At 46.0% G+C, this 20669-nt stretch overlaps 1 protein-coding gene across 2 annotated transcripts in view; it reads left to right on the top strand.

Annotated features, from left to right (window-relative positions):
• nrbf2b (nuclear receptor binding factor 2b) overlaps positions 1-20669 on the top strand; it is a 64630-nt gene that overhangs the window by 30401 nt on the left and 13560 nt on the right. The window contains exon 2 of one of the 2 annotated variants that reach the window (XM_072478818.1): positions 6912-6996. The exons of the other annotated variant lie outside the window; for it this stretch is intronic. Coding sequence (XP_072334919.1) covers positions 6912-6996 — 85 coding nt within the window. The remainder of the gene's footprint in view (positions 1-6911; positions 6997-20669) is intronic. 2 annotated transcript variants of the gene reach the window in all.

Here is a 20669-nt window from a genome sequence, read left to right as displayed (position 1 = left end):
GCGCACAACGAGGACGCATTAACTCTCCTCACGGCATCCTCCAGCTCCCTGCCCAACTCTCTCTCTAATGTTAATCATTATTTAAAGATTTCCATGACATTGAAAAGGTTTACAGCATACAAACTCGAGCAATAAAGCTGGAAATTGATGACCATAATGGTGTTGGCTGCAATGACAAATCAGTTAGTAATGACAGTATCACCACAAGGTAGAAGTAAATAGCACATTTGTGATTTGTACAGGTGAAAAGTTGTTAGTTGCAGGGAGAAAAAATTAATGGATAAATATTTTTAAAGATTCAGCATTGAAAAAAAAAATGGGGAACGGTCCCCATTCAGAATCAGGACGTGCTGCTAACTTGTGTCTAATGTAGTTTCAGCGGGTGTTAAACTGAAGGAGGTGGGGTGGGAAGTAACTACACTTCTCCAGTGAAGAGGACGTTTTGCAGGAAATGTGAAGGAGAGCATAAAGCCTCCCAAAGTTTTTGACCCATGTCCGAACGCTTGATTTGTTTTGAGTTGGACCTCAGAAAACTGCTCCATCTGGCCTTGTGGGCCTGCCTGGCTGAGGATACTTTTACAAGCCAAACTAGGGAAAAAAAGATTGCCTCTCTTCTGTTTACATTTCCTCAAGTTCCCCCTTTCACTGATTTTCTATCACTCCGTCTTTTTCACTTCTGTTTTTGCAAATGGCCTTTGCTTTCTTTATTTCATTTCCTCGTGACTTCCTCTTTCACTTTGCTCATTCATCCTTCAAGTTTATTTTGCTTACACTCTCTCCTATTTCTCCGGCTTGACATTTCCATCACAGTTTCTCACTCGATGCCTTCTTTGCCTGTTTTATTTCCATATCTCATCCTTTACCCGCATTTTTCTCTGACTCTACCTTCACTTGTATTCTCCCTCTTTATCTCTCGACTACTCCCATGTTTCATCTTCACTTCCGTTTCTCCCTCACAGAATTCCTTCCCTTTTCTCTTGTTAAAAGCAAAATACTGCAAATGGTGGAAATCTGAAATAGAGACAAAGTGTTGGAAATACTCAGAAGGTCCAGCTGCCAGACTTGCAGGTTTTTTCCAGCATTTCCTATTTTTACTCACTACTTTCTTGTTCCCTTTCCTAACTGGATTGCCTTTCTCTCATTTTAGTCTCTGCAACACTCGCACGACTATTTAGATTTACAACTATTTAGATTTATGAGAAAGGAACGAGTGGCTGGTTGTTCGAAAGCCCAGAGTGGAGGTGGCAACCTGATTTAAAGGAGCTACCGGGGAGTGGAGTTGAAACATTGGAAGAAGCAGAAATCGGCAGAAGTTTAAAAAGAGCAGCTGTACTGCAACTTGAGAGGATGTCAGCAGTTTGGGAACCACTGACATGAAGAAAAAAATTTAAAAAGCAAATGTTTTTGTGTATTTCCATTAACTTTTATAAAGTCAATTTAATAAAATTCATGAGAAGTGTAGAAAGTGCCAATTCATTGTCAACCATCTCTACACTCTCGCGGTGTCATAATGTGTGTGGAGCAAGCAGTTAAAGCAGCATTTTATACCAGGCCCTTCTGGACACAAGGGCACAATCTGAAACATTGAGTTGACTGCTCTCCACAGAGAAATCGCAGCACTGTGTTTGACGTCATATAATGTGAGGCTCTTGTGTCCCACTCCTCCTGCCCCAGCATCCTGAAGTACTCAAAAGTAATGTTAGTTTAGTAAATAGTCCACCCATCAAAAATGAACTATTTTGCCGCATAAGTGTGATAAGACTTGCGTTGCCTGGATGCAGAAAAATGGAGGGCATCCCCTCAGCTAATGGAGAATAGGGTCATTAGTAATAGTTTATTAGTATGAATAATCATTGAGCAGTCAGAGTAAAATGTAGGTTCTCCTACTAATTATACACATGGTCTTCAAATTAGGTGACAGAGCTCCTGGCTATGGTTTTATTTCTCTAGCAGTTGGTTTCTTTTGCTTGTACCCTAACTTTTCTTTGTCATCCGTACAAATAGGGTTAAGGAAAATCCCAAGGCTTGTTACACGTACATAAAAAGCAAGAGGATAGCCAGGGAAAGGGTTGGCCCACTGAAGGACAGGGGAGGGAGCCAGAGGAAATGGGCGAGGTACTAAATGAATACTTTGCATCAGTATTCACCAAAGAGAAGGAATTGGTGGATGTTGAGTCTGGCGAAGGGTGTGTAGATAGCCTGGGTCACATTGAGATCCAAAAAGACGAGGTGTTGGGCGTCTTGGAAAAATATTAAGGTGGATAAGTCCCCAGGGCCTGATGGGATCTACCCCAGAATACTGAAGGAGGCAAGAGAGGAAATTGCTGAGGCTTTGACAGAAACCTTTGGATCCTCACTGTCTTCAGGTGATGTCCCGGAGGACTGGAGAATAGCCAATGTTGTTCCTTTGTTTAAGAAGGGTAGCAAGGATAATCCAGGGATCTACAGGCCGGAGAGCCTTGCGTCAGTGGTAGGGAGATTACTGGAGAGAATTTTTCGAGACAGGGTCTACTCCCATTTGGTTTCGCTGGAACAAAGATGGTTGAGGAGCGACCTGATAGAGGTCTACAAAATTATGAGGGGCATAGACAGATTGGATAGTCAGAGACTTTTTCCCAGGGTAGAGGGGTCAATTACTAGGGGGCATAGATTTAAGGTGCGAGGGGCAAGGTTTAGAGGAGATGTGCGAGGCAAGTTATTTACACAACAGGGTAGTGGGTGCCTGGAACTCTGTCAGAGGAGGTGCTGGAAGCACAGATTCACAGAATCTATAGTGCAGAAGGAGGCCATTCGACCCATCGAGTCTGCACTGGCCCTTGGAAAGAGCACCCCACCTAAGCCCCCACTCCCACCCTATCCCCACACTTCCTCCTATCCCCGTAACCCCAACTTACCTTATTTATTTGGACACTAAGGGCAATTTATCATGGCCAATCCACCTACCCCCTGCACATCTTTGGACTGGGAGGAAACCGGAGCACCCGGAGGAAACCCACGCAGACATGGAGGGAACGTGTAAACTCCACACGGACAGTGACCCAAGCCGGGAATCGAACCTGGGACCCTGGCGCTGTGAAGCCATTGTGCTAACCACTATTCTACCGTTCTGCCCAAACAGGGACGATAGTGACGTTTAAGGGGCGTCTTGACAAATACATGAATAGGATGGGAATAGCTGGATACGGACGCCGGAAGTGTAGAAGATTTTAATTTAGACGGATAGCATGGTCTGCGCAGGCTTGGAGGGCCGAAGGACCTGTTCCTGTGCTGTAGTTTGCTTTGTTCTTTGTACTGTTATTGTCTATCTGCTGTCTTTCTTTTCTGCTCAACCATTCTAGTTCACATTTTTCCTGGTGAAACAAGAACAGCTTCTGCCTTATAAAACAGTGTTCATGGTTAATTTTTTGGAAAAATATTATTTCTATTTTTTTCTTTTTGCAAATTTAAAATACCCAATGCATTTTTTCCAATTAAAGGGCAATTTAGCATGGCCGATTAACCCTGCACATCTTTGGGTTGTAGAGGTGAAACCCATGCAAACACTGGGAGAATGTGCAAACTCCACACTATTGCTAACTTTTGGTTCTGTTTTATAACCTTTGATCTAGAGTCGCCAGGTATCTTTATGATACTGCCACGAGGTTCAAGTAATGATCAATAACTCAGCACACCAATTAGTAAGATTCAACTCAAAGCACATTTATTATACACAGTAACTCACTACTCGTGCATAAACTCTACTTTCTAGGCTATTTCTGTAACTAACAGGCCTATACTTAGCTTGGACTGGCCCATCAGGTCAGGGGAACAAATGGCCTTTCGTTCAGGTCCTGAGTCTGTGGGATTCAAAGCTGGTATGGAATGGTAGCTATGAGCGCCTATCTCGTAGCGAGCGTTGACTTGAGACTTATTTGCTTGGAGTTCACTCTCAGGGGTTGCTTCGCGTTGCTGAGTGACCTTGTAAAGAAGGAAGATTTGAACTTGGGGGCTTTACTTTATAGTCCCCAGGGGCTTCCCGCCCTTCGGGGCGGACCCCTACCTGGTTCTAAGTGATTGGACTTTGTTCCAATCACTTGGTTCGATTTCTGCAATGCTGGAGCGGTTCCCTGATCGTTGGGCGGTCTTTAAGTGTCCGTTAACCTCTTTTGTGTTGTCTCCTGCTGGCGCCGAGGAGTCTGGCTTGGCCTTGTTTACCTTAAAATGTTTTGATTGTTCCCGGGGATCGCTCATTACTATGTAGATGGCTGCTACATTACTATGCAGATGGCTACTTGTATCGATGCTGTCTGGGTTTCTGCAGAGTCTAATACACAGTAAACTTGCACCTCCTAGTTTTTGCCTGTGTTGGCTGAATTTCCCTTCAGCGTTTGCTGTTCTCCATTTTAAGTCGGGAAGTGGCCAACTCAGGTGGCTACAACACGGACAGTGACTGAGAGCCGGGATCGAACCTGGGACCTCGGTGCCGTGAGGCAGCAGTGCTACCCACTGTGCCACCATTCTGCCCCTTATTTCAAGTTGATTGGTGCCGTGTCATACCGGAGAGGGTATTCGTGCAACCTACCACCAGGCTTCTGCCAGTGACACTCTGCCTGCGCAAAATGTGCAAGAGTGACTTCTGTATAACTTCTCTTTTTCTTCTTGCTCCTGCCCCATCCCAGAATGAGGACCTCCTCAATGTAACTGGCTGGGTTTGAGAATTCACACAAGCAGATTCTCCATGGCACAACAAACTGGAGGGAATGCACATCTACATTCTATCCACAATCCCCATGGTATTAAAATTCCTTTTTCTTACTGCTTCTGGAAAACTGATTCACAAAGTATTATTGTACAGTAGTGAAAGAAGTGTACTGTCATCACACTGGATAGTATCTTGCAGTAAGTGTTCAAAATGAATTGAAGTATAACGCTGCATCGCACATGTTAGACATTTAGTTTGCCTGGAGGTCTGGTGAGACTCTGTAAAGCACATTGCTGAAGATTTTTCTTTGTCAGTATGAGATTCCCAGGCAGCCCTTGCCACCATGTGACATACCATGCCAGGACTTTGCATGCAGCTGTTCAAAGTACAATGTGATGCCCTTCGTCATAGCACACTTGTGTACAAAGTCTTTTACTGACTAACCAAATTGACGATGTGAGCTCTCAGTAGCCCTCAGCCTTGCCACGCTGCAGATAACTGGCAGCACTCTCTCTTCTCCCAAGGTGTGTGACTGAAATACAGAAAGCTGGTTTCTTGATTCTGTGCACATAAGGCTCTGATTTATTTATACCCATTCCTAGGTTTGTAAATGATGATAAACCCTCACCAAAGTAAAACCAATTTTAAAGGTGCAAATACCACATTTTAGTTGCCAATGTGCGGTATAACTAAACATCCGACACTACTATGTAACCCGTTATCTTCATTTTGTTATTTTCTGGACAGATTCGTCTTAAACTATTTGCCATTTTTGTTTACAGGATTTTTTTAACCTGTCCTTGGGTTTCCATCCCCCATATACAACCCTTGGTGACTCTTGAAGGTTCTGAGTCCACCTTCAAATTGGGACTAAGCAAATTGTTAGCGAACCACCTCTGGTGTACATCTCATTTGAAGACCTGTTCTGACAGCCGTCAGAAGTAAGAATCCTGGGCAGCACGGTGGCAAAGTGGTTAGCATTGCTGCCTCACGGCGCCGAGGTCCCGGCTCTGGGTCACTGTCCATGTGGAGTTTGCACATTCTCTCAGTGTTTGCGTGGGTTTCGCCTCCACAACCCAAAAGATGTGCAGAGTAGGTGGATTGGCGACGCTAAATTGCCCCTTGTTCGAAAAAAATAATTGGGAATTCTAAATTTAAAAAAAAAAAAGAAGTAAGAATCCTAATGAGGTGCTGGTGTAAGTTATGAACAGGGTTTGTTAGGGCCATTCTTCCTGGAATCTAAACCATTTAGTTAGAAAATTGCAGTTGCACGAATGACATGTCTAAGCTCTAATCCAAGGCGGTTTGCAAGTATGACTTGTGTCGGAAGGAACATATTGTTTGTGATGTTTGGTATTCGAGCAATCTGAGGAGGTGGATGGAATTGCACTTGTGAAACACAGTGCAAACTCAGCTGCATATGGTAGTGGCGATGGGCAAAGACCATTTTGAACATTTTCAGAAACAATTTCTGTGTGCATGTTTGGGAGCAAGCACCACTTGTAATGTGAAATAGATAACAGTAGCTAAGAGTTAGTAACTTCTACGACCCATGAGTGGCAGAGCGCAGCTAAGAATCAACAGTCCATCTTATCTGGAAATAGGACAGTTGGGTGGCGTGGTAGTACAGTGGTTAGCACTGTTGCTTCACAGCTCCAGAGTCCCGGGTTGGTTTCCCGGCTTGGGTCACTGTCTGTATGGAGTCTGCACGTTCTCTCTGTGTCTGCGTGGATTTCCTCTGGATGCTCCGGTTACCTCCCACAAGTCCCGAAAGAAGTGCTATTAGATAAATTGGACATTCTGAGTTCTCCCTCTGTGTACCCGAACAGGTGCCGGAATGTGGCGACTGGGGGCTTTTCACAGTAACTTCAACCTACTTGCGACAATAAAGATAATTATTAATAAAAAGTTTTCACCAAGGCTACTTGGTGTTTGTATTTTTGACTTCGTGACACATAATCCATGATGTTCATGTGCTGATCCATTTTATTCCTTTTAACTTGCTGTCAAAGCTCCCCTTCAGATCAGTAAGTGAGGAGATGTGATATCGCAAGGAGTCTGCATGTTCCCACTCCTTCACCGGTGACTGTCCTTTTCCAGTGGTGCATATGGAAACTGCCCTGTCCAACTGCAAGGTCATAGTCTCACCGTAATGTAGCTGTCATGGTAGATCTTGGTTTGAAATGACCCAGTACAAGTGTATCCTGCTTAGAAGTATTGTTTCTTTCAGGCTCACCAGCAAAGCAGAAAGGCGGAGCGTATGCTAGCAGCGGGGAGGTATGCTGAAGCAATTGATTGTCATGGGAAGGCTGCAGGTTGGTGAATCTTCTTAGCATATAAACCAAAACTTTAGTTCCTCTGCCAGGCACTTTTGGAGTGTTTTTAAAATTTAAATGCAAGGTTTAATTGTAGTTCTAATAATTTGATCTTATGGTTTCGCTTGGGCACAGAAACCTCTGCTTATATTGTCCACTTGGTTGCTATTCTTAGTCTAGTTACTTCCACGAAGGAATCATGTGACAATAACTTCCATTTATACAACATCTTTAATGTAGTAGCAGCCCCAAAGTGCTTTACAGGAGCATTATCAAACAAGACTTAACCCTAGCCACATAAGGAGAGATGATGACAGACTTGTTCAAAGGGGTGTCTTAAAGGAGGAGAGTGATGGAGAGGGTAAAGGAGGCAATTCCAGAGCTTTGCTCACAGGCAGCTGACGGTGGTCGCATGATTAATACTGGGGATGCACAAAAGGATAGAGTTCTAGGAGTACAGAAATCTTGGAGGATTGTAGGACTGGAAGAAGTTTCAGAGGTGGGCGAAGACTGAGGCACAGTCTCGGGATAAGGGGCTGATCATTTAGGTCAGATCTGGAAACATTTCTTCACTTGGAATGTTCTGAATCTTTTGAATTGTCTACCCCAGGGGAGGGTTGTACACATTTATCGTTGGGGATAGATATTTGGTGTCTCGGGGAATTAAGGGATACGGAGAGCGGGCGGGAAAGAGTTAAGACTGAAGATCAGCCATGATGAATGATGGGGTAGGTTTGAGGGGCTGTAAGGTATACTATTTCTTATGTTCCTACAAAGCCATGAAAGGATTTGAAAACAAGGATGGAAGTTTTGCTGGATGTCGCAGCCAGTATTAATCAGTAAACTATGGTGATGGGGGAGTAGGACTCGGTGCCGTTTTGGATACAGGCAGCAGAGATTTTGATGAGTTCAAGTTTTTATGTAGAACAGAGGAGGGGAGGCTGACCAGCCGAACACTGGTAGGTCAAATTTAGAAATAACTAATAATTACATTGCAAAATGAGGCCATTCAGCTCATCATGCACATGCCAGCTCTTTGAAAGTGTTCTTCAATCCGTCCCACTGCCCTGTAACGTTCGTCCTGTAACCATCGTCTTTTCAAATATTGAATCTGATTCCACCGCCAATTCAGTTTGTGCATTTTACATAGTCATAACAGTTGTATTTTGCTGTGGAAACGGGGAAAAGAATAGTAACAGATTTCAGAAGAATGGTGAATTGGGTCAATATATTACAGCTCAAATTAATATTGAAAAATGTGAATAGCTGGAGGAGTGAAGAGTTTTATATTTATAGATTATATTGCCTCACCTCATTCTTTTCCAATGTGAGTCACTTCACATTTCTCCGCATTAAGTTTTATCTGCCAAGTGCCTGCTTTATCCACCAGCTTTCCACATCTTTCTGAAGTCTGTTATCTGAATTGTTTCTCTTTGTTACCTAATCATTACATTTCCTAGTTTTGTCATTTGCAAGCTTTGAAATTTTGCCCTGTATATATTCATTATTATATTTTAGAAAGTAGTCCTAATCTCTGCTCCTGGGGAGGGGACTGCTGTATACTTCCCTCCTGTCTACAGATCAGTCATTCACTGACACCCTGCTTTTTAAGAAGTCTTACAACACCAAGTTAAAGTCCAACGGGTTTGTTTCGAATCACTAGCTTTTGGAGCGTAGCTCCTTCCTCGGGTGAATTCACCTGAGGAATGAGCTGCGCTTCGAAACAAACCTGTTGGACATTAATCTGGTGTTGTAAGACTTCTTACTGTGCCCATCCCAGTCCAATGCTGCATCACTCTGATTTTTGTCCTTCAGCTAATTTCAAATCCATGCTGCTATTCACCCTTCAATCCTATTGACTTCAATTTTGATGGTGAGGTCCTTTATGAACTTGCAAATGATGTTTGATAAGTACAATGTCAGCCGCACTACCCTCATCAACCTTCTCTTTTACTTCATCAAGGTTCTCAATCAAGTTTCCTACATTCATTTGCTTTTACAGATCCCAGCTGATATTCTAAATTTTGAGTATTCTTATTTTCCCACTTGTTTTTGGTGGCATCCAATTAAAGTTTCTGTTACTAAAAATAGGAATTTCTAAACTCTGATAGTAAGTTTCATTTATTGAGCGTTTGTAAAACAAGCAGATGTCATTGTTTAAATCTAGGGCTGCAGCAGTTTAACTTAAAAGTGCATCTGATTCCCCGTAGAAGTTTAGGTGCAAATTAGGTGGATTGGCAATGTTAAATTACCCCTTGGGGTGGAGTTGCAAGAATAGGTCTGGAGATTGCGCCTAGGTACTGTGGTCGTTCAAAGGGTCGATGCAGACTCGGTGGGTCGAATGGCTTCCTGCACTGTGGGGATTGGTCTTAGGTAGGGTGGATTTTCCAAGGGTAAGTGCAGACTCGATGGGCCAAATGGCCTTTTTCTACGCTGTGGGGGTTGGGCCTAGGTAGGGGGATCTTTCAAAGGGTCGGTTCAGACTCTTCTTTTTTTTAAAATTTAGTACCCAATTATTTTTTTCCCCCCAATTAAGGGGCAATGTAGCGTGGCCAATCCACCTAACCTGCAAATCTTTGGGTTGTGGGGATGAAACCCATGCAGACACGGGGCGAATGTGCAAACTCCACACGGACAGTGACCCAGGGCTGGGATTCAAACCTGGGTCCTCAGCGCTGTAGTCCCAGTGCTAACCACTGCGCCTCGCGCCGCCCTTGAGTCGGTGCAGACCTGATGGGTCGGATGGCCTCCTGCACTGTGGGGATTGGACCTAGGTAGGGTGGACTTTCTACGGGTCAGTGCAGACTCGATGGGCCGAATGGCCTCTTTCTACACTGGGGAAAGGACCTAGGCCGGGTGGTCTTTCAAAGGGTCGGTGCAGACTTGATAGGCCAAATGGCCTCCTTCTGCACTGTAGGGATTCTATGATAAATGCAGATATCCACGAACAACCCTCTTTTTGTTTGGAGTGCATGGACGGACTCTTTTTGCTATTTTTTGCACAGCAACGTAAAGGCCCAACTTGTGAGTGTGTGGTCTGTGTGGGAGCTTTTGGACTGCAGCTTAAAGGGAACATTGGTGGTGGACGACCAGCCGGTGAGGCCAACTTTATCAGGAAAGTGAAGAAAGTCTTGCATACCTATCTGGATAAACATTTATTGAAGTGTTGGTGAGGTGCAGTGGGCTTTGATATTTTGAGCCACTAGGATTGGCTGGTGAGATCTTTAAATTTTCACAGTCCTTTATATTCTTATAATGTACTTGCTGTGGTTCATTTTTATCCTATTGCTGTGAGCTTGCAGAATTATTATTTTTCTTAAAGTGCAGTATTGCCTCGTGCTTATACCTCTGATAACTTTTAAGCTCTGATCACGTTCAACCGATTGACAATATCTTGCATTCCGATGTACATATGTTTAGATGCCCGGGAGAGCTTGTGATTAGCAAGGACCTTGGTGTGTGTCACAGACAACAATAATAACACTAATGTGCGAAGGTTTCGATGAAGCAGTGCAAAAGTGCTAACTATTAAAAGCAAGTTACTAACAATGGGCTATAATCAAAATGGTTCTAAAGTTTCTCAACAGGATCCAGGTTTGGATGAATATGAGTAACACAGGCTGGATTGATAAGTAACCTTGCAATTTAAATTTAGCATAATGATCGCACAGCCAGTGTCAGGCTTCTGGTTCCTTGTCAGGTGATTGAAGGTGGAAAATGGTGCTCTGTGGCATTCTCACATTATTTCAAAACTTAGAACTCAGAACTTGTATAATTTTATCACTTAAAATTTTTATTTCCATCTTTTCATGTCCAGCAATCCCTTTTGTTTGTTTCATGTTCTCAGGGAGGCAGGGTGTCTTGCACAGTTTTAGATAGGATATAATCTGGAAAATTGTGAAGATATCTGCTTTGGTAGTGTAGCCAGTTAAAATGGCTAACTCCCGATTTAAAATGGCGAACGGCAAAGGCTGATGGGAAAGTCAGCCAACAGGACACAAACGAGCAGCTGCAGGTTGAGTGTGTGTTTACCTCTGGAAAGGCCAGACAAGATCGATACCGGCAACCATCAGCATAACAAAACACCAGCCATCTGCATACTAATGAGCAATCCCCAGGAACAATGAGCAACATTTAGACACATAAAGCAAAACCAGACTCTTTGGCGCCAGCAGAAGCCTACACAAAGGGAGGTGAACGACCACCTCAAGACCGCCCATCGATCAGGGAACCGCTCCAGCATTGCAGAAAATCGAACCAAGGGATTGAGACAAAGTTCAATCACTTGGAACCAGGTACAGGGTCCTCCCTGAAAGGCGGGAAGCCCCTGGGGACTATAAGAATCAAGCCCAAGTTCAAATTGTTCTTCTTGACCGGGTCACTCAGCAATGCGAACCAACCCTTGAGAGTGACCGGTTCAGCCGCCGCCGATATCCAGTAAGTCTTCAACGCTCGCTACAAGATAGGCGCTCCTAGCTACCAATCTGTACCAACTTCGAATCCCGCAGTCTCAGAACCCGAACGAAAGACCATTCGTTTGCCTGACTGGTGGGCCAGTTCCAAGTTAAGTATAGGCCTGTTAGTTGTAAGAAGTAGCTTTGACGTAGAATTTGTACATGAGTAGTGATTACTGTGTGTAATAAATGTGCTTTGATTTAAATCTTACTAATCGGTGTGTTGGATTATTGATCATTACTCGGACTTGAACCACGTGGCGGTATCATAAAGATACCTGGCGACTCAAGAGCAAAGGTGATAAAATAGAGCAATTAAACTAAGGCAAAAGTTAGCAACATTATTTGGCGACTCCGCCGGGACCCGATCTAGAAGTGGAAAACCACTCCGGGAGAACCCAGAATTTGAATTAGAGATCCAATTGGAAACAAAACCACAAGTGTTCAAGCAGTTCTGATCAATATTCATAATTCGGAAGTGTGTGTGCATGCGTAACTAACAGGGCGATAAGGTAAAACTGATAGATTTTTTTGTTGCGACAAAACTGTCGTAAGTTTGTATATCGGAAAGTAGTGAAAGCCGTACCCGTATTTACAGCACCGCCTTAATACCCCTGTCCCAAATTTGAAGAGCAGCATTCGGATTAATACCCCGTCCCAAAATTTGAAGAGCAGCATTCGGATAGAAAAGATGGCAATGCAGGCAATGCAGCGCCTAATGAACCCAGAGGAATTTGCGGTCGCAGCGACCAGCAGCAGTAGAGTGGGACAATGTCCCATTTGGGAGGAAGAGATCAGGAAATATCTCAAAGGCAAAGGATGACCCCTTTGGAATGAATTCTGTGATAACGAGGAATCAGGCCCCGGGAGTATAGGACATACTTGGTGGGAGAACCTGAGCGAGATCCACAAAAAGAGCTTGGGGAAACCTCGCAAGCCGATGGCAATTGTGTCCTGCTTGGCACAATTGCGAGGCACAGAGGAGGTCGTTAGGACGCTCCAGAAAGAAGTTGAGGGCATACATCGAACGAGTAAGATCGATGTAAGCGAGGTAGAAAAGGAGAATTTGGAATTGAGAAGGAAGTTGGCAGCAAAAGATGGAGAGGTGGAGGATGCCAAAAGGGCACACCAGTCTTGTCTGGCGCACTTAAGCAGCTTCCAGTCTCAATACGAAAAGGCCTATCAGGACACGCAACGTGCAGTCCTGGTATGAGAGGAAACGGAAAAGCAGTTAGAGGCATTACAGAAACACTGTAGTGACCTCAAGGCAGCATTAAGAGCACTCCATGCTGCCACCACAGAACAAAGACAAAGCACGCTAGATCACGCTAAGTGCCGGAAGCAGATTGCAGAGCTGCTATCGCTGCTTTCTGTTCAAAAAGGTTTTCAGGAAACCTTTGGGGAAAGATTAGATCAGGGAGACGGCCCTGATTGGGAAGAACTGAATGAAACAGCGCAGAGTTATGTTCAGGGAACATGTGCTCAGGGAAAGCCACACAAGAGAAAAGCACCCCCCCCCCCCCCCCCAGCAGATAGTTCCAGCCCCAATGAACCCAGTAACCACCCACCGCACAGCCACATCGGACGATGCGGAATTTCTTTTTTTTAATAAAATAATTTTTATTAATGGTTTTCATAAAATTTCAATAACAAAATGAGAAAGAAAAAAGAACCCAACAGGGTTAAGTACAAAACACAATCTAAAAAAGCAACCCCCCACCCCCCCCCGTACATAAATAATGAATGAACATTGACACCACAACTTAACACAACAGGTGTATAGGTGTATACACCCCCTCAGACCCTCCAGTGTAAATAACATAAACAAAAATAAAGTACACCCCCCCCCCCCCCCCCCCCCCCCGAGCTGCTGCTGCCATTGACCAATGTCTATCGTTATGCCGGAAAGTCTAAGAACGGTTGCCACCGCCTAAAGAATCCTTGTACCGACCCTCTCAAGGCGAATTTCACCCCCTCCAATTTAATGAACCCTGCCATATCGCTGATCCAGGATTCCACGCTTGGGGGCCTCGCATCTTTCCACTCAAGGAGAATCCTTTGCCGGGCTACCAGGGACGCAAAGGCCAGAATTCCGGCCTCTTTCGCCTCCTGCACTCCTGACTCCTTTGCCACCCCAAATATTGTGAGCCCCCAGCCCGGTCTGACCCTGGATCCTACCACCCTCGACACCGTCCTCGCTACGCCCTTCCAAAATTACTCCAGCGCTGGGCATGCCCAGAACATATGGTTGTGATTTGCTGGGCTCCCTGAGCACCTAACACACCTGTCCTCACCCCCCAAAGAACCGGCTCATCCTTGTCCCGGTCATGTGTGCCCTGTGCAGCACCTTAAACTGTATGAGGCTGAGCCTCGCGCACGAAGAGGAAGAATTCACCCTCCCTAGAGGCATCTGCCCACGTCCCCTCTTTGATCTCCTCTCCCAACTCCTCCTCCCACTTACCTTTCAACACCACCACTGAGGCCTCCTCCTCCTCCTACCTGGGGGGGTATAGCCTGTGACAAGGCAGTTGCCAATTAGGGCTAGTTTTCATTTTTGTTATTTAATATTTATTTATTTGTTGTTTTTTGTTTACATAAAAAAGGTCATTATTATCTGTATTGTTATAATGTTGTGTAAAGGATGCACAATGTACTGTGTTGGTTGACCAAAAATTTTCAATAAAATATTTATTAAAAATAAAAAGAAATCCGAGCACACCACAGCGTTTGCTGGACGCCCGTGGATCCACTTTGCAGCAGTCTTTGGAGACTTAGACCGTGCCCATTTGTCCCCAGACAACATGGCCAAATGGACCCGCACCCTTATCTCCCATGCCACCGAAACAGGACAGAAAGCTTGCGCGAGTTATGATCCCTCAGAGGAGGCCCATAACGAGAAGTGGGTAGTGAAAAGATAGTCCCGCGCTTGGGAGCAATCTGTTCAAAGTAAACCCGCAGTTAAGAATACCGAGGAAAAGCAGGCCAGCGCAGATATGCAGGCAGTAAAAACAGCACACCACAACCTGACATGGGTGAACGAGGGAAAGAACAGCCCCTCACCCAAGTCACAGGAGTGTTACAACTGCGAACAGTTGGGACACAGCGCAAGGGAATGCAATGCCTCTAAAAAGCCACAGAGAGCCCAGCAGACGGGCAGTCTGAGTAAGAAAAAGACAGAGCCCATTCATAGCGTTAGCGTCCGTTTAGATCAGACAGACTTGACCGGAACGGACTGACTGTGTACGGGCTCCCCCAGTTGGGTTCCCTTTGGGATAGGTCCGGACGACCGGTAGTTGCAGCGAAAATTCGGGGACAGCCCATCGAATTTCTCTGAGACACAGGAGGGTCCCGCACCACAATAAATTCCTCCACCCTGTTTCAAAAAGACACGTGGCCCACTACAGCCACCATCACCCTCAGCGGCTTTACAGGCCACTCACAGCAGGGACACATCACAGCCCCTGTACCCATTCAAATCGGTGCCATCACCACCAAGCACCCCGTAGTTTTAGTTGACCTGCCCCACACAGCAGAACACATTCTGGGAATTGATTTCGTGAATTGCCACCACCTTTCATTCGATCCAGTCAACCAGTGTGTCTGGAAGATGGCAAAATCCGCAAGAGCCCCCGCAACGCTCAACATAGGAGGGTACACAAACAAAATTAGCGCCGTAGGCGAATTTTGGTTCAACCCAACCACGCTTAGTACGGACAAGCAGGTTAGGGCAGTTCTGCAAAAGAACAGGGCAGCATTTGCGACCCACAAGCACGACGGTGGACGGATGACTGGCTCCGTACAAATAACAGGACCTGACCCGAGACCCCAAAAACAGTATGGATTTCTCCAAGAGGCAGAGGGAGAAATCTCCACTGTAATAGAAAGCTTATTAGAGCAGGGCGTACTTAGATCAGTAGCCTCCACTAATGATGCCCCGATTTGGCCAGTGAGAAAGCCCGATGGATCATGGCGACTGACCATGGATTACCGGGAACTCAACAAAGTCACCCCCGCAGCAGCCCCCACAGTAGCAACAAGTCCCGAGACCATGCTCAAGCAGGGACTTAATTCCCGATTCTTTACGGTTTTGGACGTCAGTAATGGATTCTGGTCCATTCCATTGGCAAAGGCGTGCCAGTACAAATTTGCCTTCACCTTTAAAGCACAGCAGTACACGTGGACATGCCTGCCACAAGGATTCCACAACTCCCCCTCCATTTTCCACCGACAGCTGGCAAATGGCTTAGCCAAATTCTCTCGCCCCGAATGTCTGGTACAGTATGTAGACGACCTACTACTGCAGACAGACACCAAGGAAGAGCACATTGAGCTTCTGTCCGAACTCCTGGAACTCTTACTCAATCGGTTGTAAAGTCAACCCCAAAAAGGCCCAGATTTTAGAAGAAACAGTGATATATTTAGGAACAATTATCACACATGGTAAATGCGAGATCGAGCATAAAAGGATTGACTCGATTGCTAAATTGCCCCTTCCCCAGAACATTTCAGCCCTCCGGTCGTTTTTAGGACTAGTTGGCTACTGCCAAAACCACATCGACGGTTTCGCCAGCAAGGCAGCACCCCTCTCAGACCTCCTAAAGAAAGGAGCACCCTGGGAATGGCTTCCGCAGCATACGGATGCTGTGGACTCTTTAAAACAGGCACTCGTAGCAGCCCCCGCACTACAAGTTCCAGACCCGCTTTCCCCATACGCCATAGAGGTAGCGACCACAGACCGCACCCTTTCGGCCGTGCTCCTCCAGGAACGGCACGACCAGTTAAGGCCCGTAGCTTACGCCTCCAGAATTTTAGGTGCTGTGGAGCAGGGATTTTCAGCCTGTGAGAGGCACCTGCTCGCAGTATTTTGGGCAGTGCAGTATTTTTCATATATTACCGGACTGATCCCCATCACAATTCTCACCGAACACACCCCCACCCAACTTTTACTGGACGGACGACTCCAGGATGGCACAGTAAGCCAGATTAGAGCAGTCAGATGAACCTTTCTCTTGCAGGGACGGGACATCACTGTTAAAAGGACAAAGACACACACCTTTTTAGCCGACAACTTGCAGTAATCAAAGTCTGCAGCCACCATCCCCCCCCCCCCCCCGAAATGTGAAAGCTGACGCACTGGCTAAAGCAGGCTCCAGGCATGGATATTGTTGGACACCCCCCCCCCCCCCCCCGAAGGCGCACCAGTGAGTGCAGTGCAGGTCTCGCAAACAAGGATTGAGGATCTAGTGGAGGCCCAGAAGCAGGACAGCAATCTCAGGGAGATTGTAAAAGGAAAATATCCAGCTCCCTATGAGAGATTTAAAATGCACTGGTCACACATGACGGTGTGGTGTTAAAAGACACCTTTTATGTGGTTCCTGAACAGGACAGGAATCAACTGATTTGTTTGTTCCATGACGGTCATGGACATCAGGGAATCGATCCCACTACAGCCCATCTCAAGCAGCATTGTTGGTGGCCGAATTTGAAGGAAGATGTAAACCATTACATCGAGAATTGCCTTATCTGTGCCCAGAATAATCCGTACAGATATGCCAAAAAGGCTCAACTCAGCCACACTCGACCCTTTAATGGCCCCTGGACTAACCTCCAGATTGATTTTATAGGACCATTGCCCCCTTGCAGGAATGGCTATAAATATGTACTTGTGGTAATTGACACATTTACAAAATGGGTGGAAGCATTCCCAGCCCGCACAAACACTGCAAAAACCACAGCCAAGATTTTGACCCACCACATTTTTACAAGATGGTGACTCCCCCGCAGCATTGAATCCGACCAAGGTTCCCATTTTACGGGACGTGTCATGCAGAATGTCCTCACGATATTTGGCATTACCCAAAAATTCCACATAGCATACCACCCACAGTCGAGTGGTATCGTGGAGCGCATGAATCGGACCCTAAAATCCACCCTCAGAAAAATGGTCCAGCAGAACAACACCACTTTGGACTCAGTCCTCCCTTTTGCGCTGATGTTTATACGTAACACAATTTCTACTTCCACAGGTTACACCCCACACACCCTCATGACCGGACGCCCCATGAAAGGCACAGAATATTTATTAGGTTTGGACTTGACCAGCCCCGAAGTGACTGCCCTCACACACGAGAAAGCAGTAGAACAATTAGTGGAGAATGTTAAAACGGCTCAGCTAGCAGCTGCAGTAAAATTGGGCACCAGAAAGAAACAGAGCAAGGCTTGTTTCGACAAGACAGTGCATGCGACTGAGTATAGTATAGGACAGCAAGTTATGCTCTCTGTATATAACCCCAGCACATTCCTGTCACCAAAATACTCGGGTCCGTACTCCATTGCGGATAAAGTAAGCCCTTCCGTGTATAAAGTAAAGTACCCCAACGGTAAGACTGCGTGGTTTCATATAAACCAGCTGAAGGCATATGGAACACAGTCGAGCCACGCACACCACGTCATGCTCGACGCAGCACACCATGCCCCGCCCACAGCCAATGTAACCCTATCAACCCCCACCACGTCCAGCCCAGCCACGGACTCGACCTCGACTCCACCCCCTAAATATACACTCCGCCCCGGAACGCCCACAGACAGCAGCAGAGACAGCGACTGTGACTCGGACGATAGCCGCAGCACGCCTCCCTACTACCCTCATGCAACAGGACTCACACCCAGCGATTCCGACTACGATCCAAGTGATCCCTTCATGATCACTTTCCTAAATAAACCTCACCACCGAACCACAATGACGACCCCGATTTTGTCCCCACACAGCTAGACACCCAACTATTGGCACCGATATAACTCGTTCCGACTCGTCCGCAACGACGCGAGCAACCCCACCTCACACCATGCAGCCCTTTCAGCCCTAATACACTCCAGAGTGTGGCACCCGTGAGAAGATGACGAGATGGGTCTGACTCCCAAACCGAGAACCCTTTTGCGACCCTGTTCGCAACTGAGAACTGAGGTGTCCAGATGATGTTTTAAAAGGAACCGCTTGGGAGAAGTGTTGTCCTTTCTGATGGAACCTGCAGAATGTTTATGTTGTTTGTAAGTTTGTTAAATGTTGTATGTCCGACAGGAGAATTTTATTTTCTCACTGCCCCACGCCTATTCAGCAGAAACCTCTTGAGAGCTAGTCTGCAAAGACTGGTTAAGGAACCAGACGCCCGCTCATAACTGCCCTTCTGGTTCGAAGGATAGATCCACTACGGCAGCCCCACCACGATGACTACATTTTTTGTCCGTTCTTGTCGGTTGCTCAGGCAGTGGAGAAACTGCTTGGGATCCGCCCTGCCTGGGAACCCCCCCTCTGGTCAACTACGCTCGGGTAGGAGAGGCACGGCATTGGTAGCCGTCCTACCCTGGGACTCCATCCAACTCTTACCCGTCGCGGCCCATATGCACCTCATTTTGGCACTTTCAGTTCAAAAAGTTGTGTTTTGTTTAGGTAACCTTTAGGTTGCCAACCACATGCTATTTACATCCTGAAACATTTGGATGGTAAATTGCGCAGTCTGCGAGACGGCTCGCAGTGGTTCATTATTGGAAAGTGTGTCTTGTCCTAAAATTCAATTTTTGAAAAAAAAATGAGGGAGTCACACATAGTGACCAATTATAAAGGGAGTAATTGACACTACAGGACAGACACACTATCGTACAAGATATTAAACAAAGATAGTTAGACACTATGCTTGTTTCCACAGAACTCCAGAAGCTCCAGGACCGGAGAAGAGAAGAAAGAAAAGGAAAGGAAAGAGAAGAGCCATGAGGACTTCCTTCACGTGGATCAGCATCATATTTATGGACATTTGGTTGCGCGTGAACGCGAACCCCATGACCTCAAGCCCCCCCAGCCGTTAATGTTTCACTGCCCCGCAGTACCGAGAGCCCAGTCACCAGCGACACCACATCATCTTGGTGTGCCAGGTTTATAACCTGGTACTCTCTGTCCTATGTAATATAAACATTACTGGTATTAGCGATACTCTTGCGTAGTGCAGACTATGCATCTACGGAAATGGAGAAGGAGAGCCTACCGCGCTCGAACCCCGGTATATAGGATCAGATCCCCTATTTTCGGATACGACCAGATTCCCGACCCCCGCGATCTATAATAAAGTGCATTCACTTGTGTTTATTGTAAATAAAGAAATGTAAAGAAATGTTCATGAGCAAATTGTATGATCCTGAGCTTGACTGCCAAGCCAGGAAAACTGTGTATAAAATGCTATGATTTTGTTTGTATGGTTGAGGAAGTTAGGATGATAATGTTTAAGTGAGTGTAGTGTATTAAGAGTAGTTAGAGGTTCCCAGTTTATTGTTTTGTAATGCATGTCCCTGTTTGACATAGCGCCCTTAGAGTTGTTAGCTAAAAGATTTTTGCATAGCTATGGTCAGTGCAGAGGCCATGAAGGAAGTGTCCCTCCCCAGGTCAGGGAATGGAAAGCAACATAGTTATGTGATCCTTCACGCTTCGCGTTATGATCACAAGGAGGGAATGTAGCCAGTTAAAATGGCTAACTCTCGATTGAAAATGGCTAACTCCGATTTAAAATGGCGAATGGCAAAGGCTGATGGGAAAGTCAGCCAACAGGACACAAACGAGCAGCTGCAGGTTGAGTGTGTATTTACCTCTGGAAAGGCGAGACAAGATCGATGCCGGCAACCATCAGCATAACACAACACCAGCCATCTGCATACTAATGAGCAATCCCCTGGAACAATGAGCAACATTTAGACACATAAAGCAAAACCAGACTCCGTGGCGCCAGCAGAAGCCTACACAAAGGGAGGTGAACGACCACCTCCAGACCGCCCATCGATCAGCGAACCGCTCCAGCATTGGAGAAAATCGAACCAAGTGATTGGGACAAAGTCCAATCACTTGGAATCAGGTACAGGGTCCACCCCGAAAGGCGGGAAGCCCCTGGGGACTATAAGAATTAAGCCCAAGTTCAAATCGTTCTTCTTGATTGGGTCACTCAGCAACACAAACCAACCCTTGAGAGTGACCGGTTCAGCCACCGCCGATATCCAGTAAGTCTTACTTCAACGCTCGCTATGAGATAGGCCCTCCTAGCTACCAATTTGTACCAACTTCGAATCCCGCAGGCTCAGAACCCGAACGAAAGGCCATTCGTTTCCCTGACCTGGTGGGCCCGTTCCAAGTTAAGTATAGGCCTGTTAGTTGTAAGAAGTAGCTTAGTCGTAGAATTTGTA

Source organism: Scyliorhinus torazame, chromosome 16, assembly GCF_047496885.1.
Source record: "Scyliorhinus torazame isolate Kashiwa2021f chromosome 16, sScyTor2.1, whole genome shotgun sequence".
Lineage (NCBI taxonomy): Eukaryota > Metazoa > Chordata > Chondrichthyes > Carcharhiniformes > Scyliorhinidae > Scyliorhinus > Scyliorhinus torazame.
This window is presented reverse-complemented; position numbering and strand designations above follow the sequence as displayed.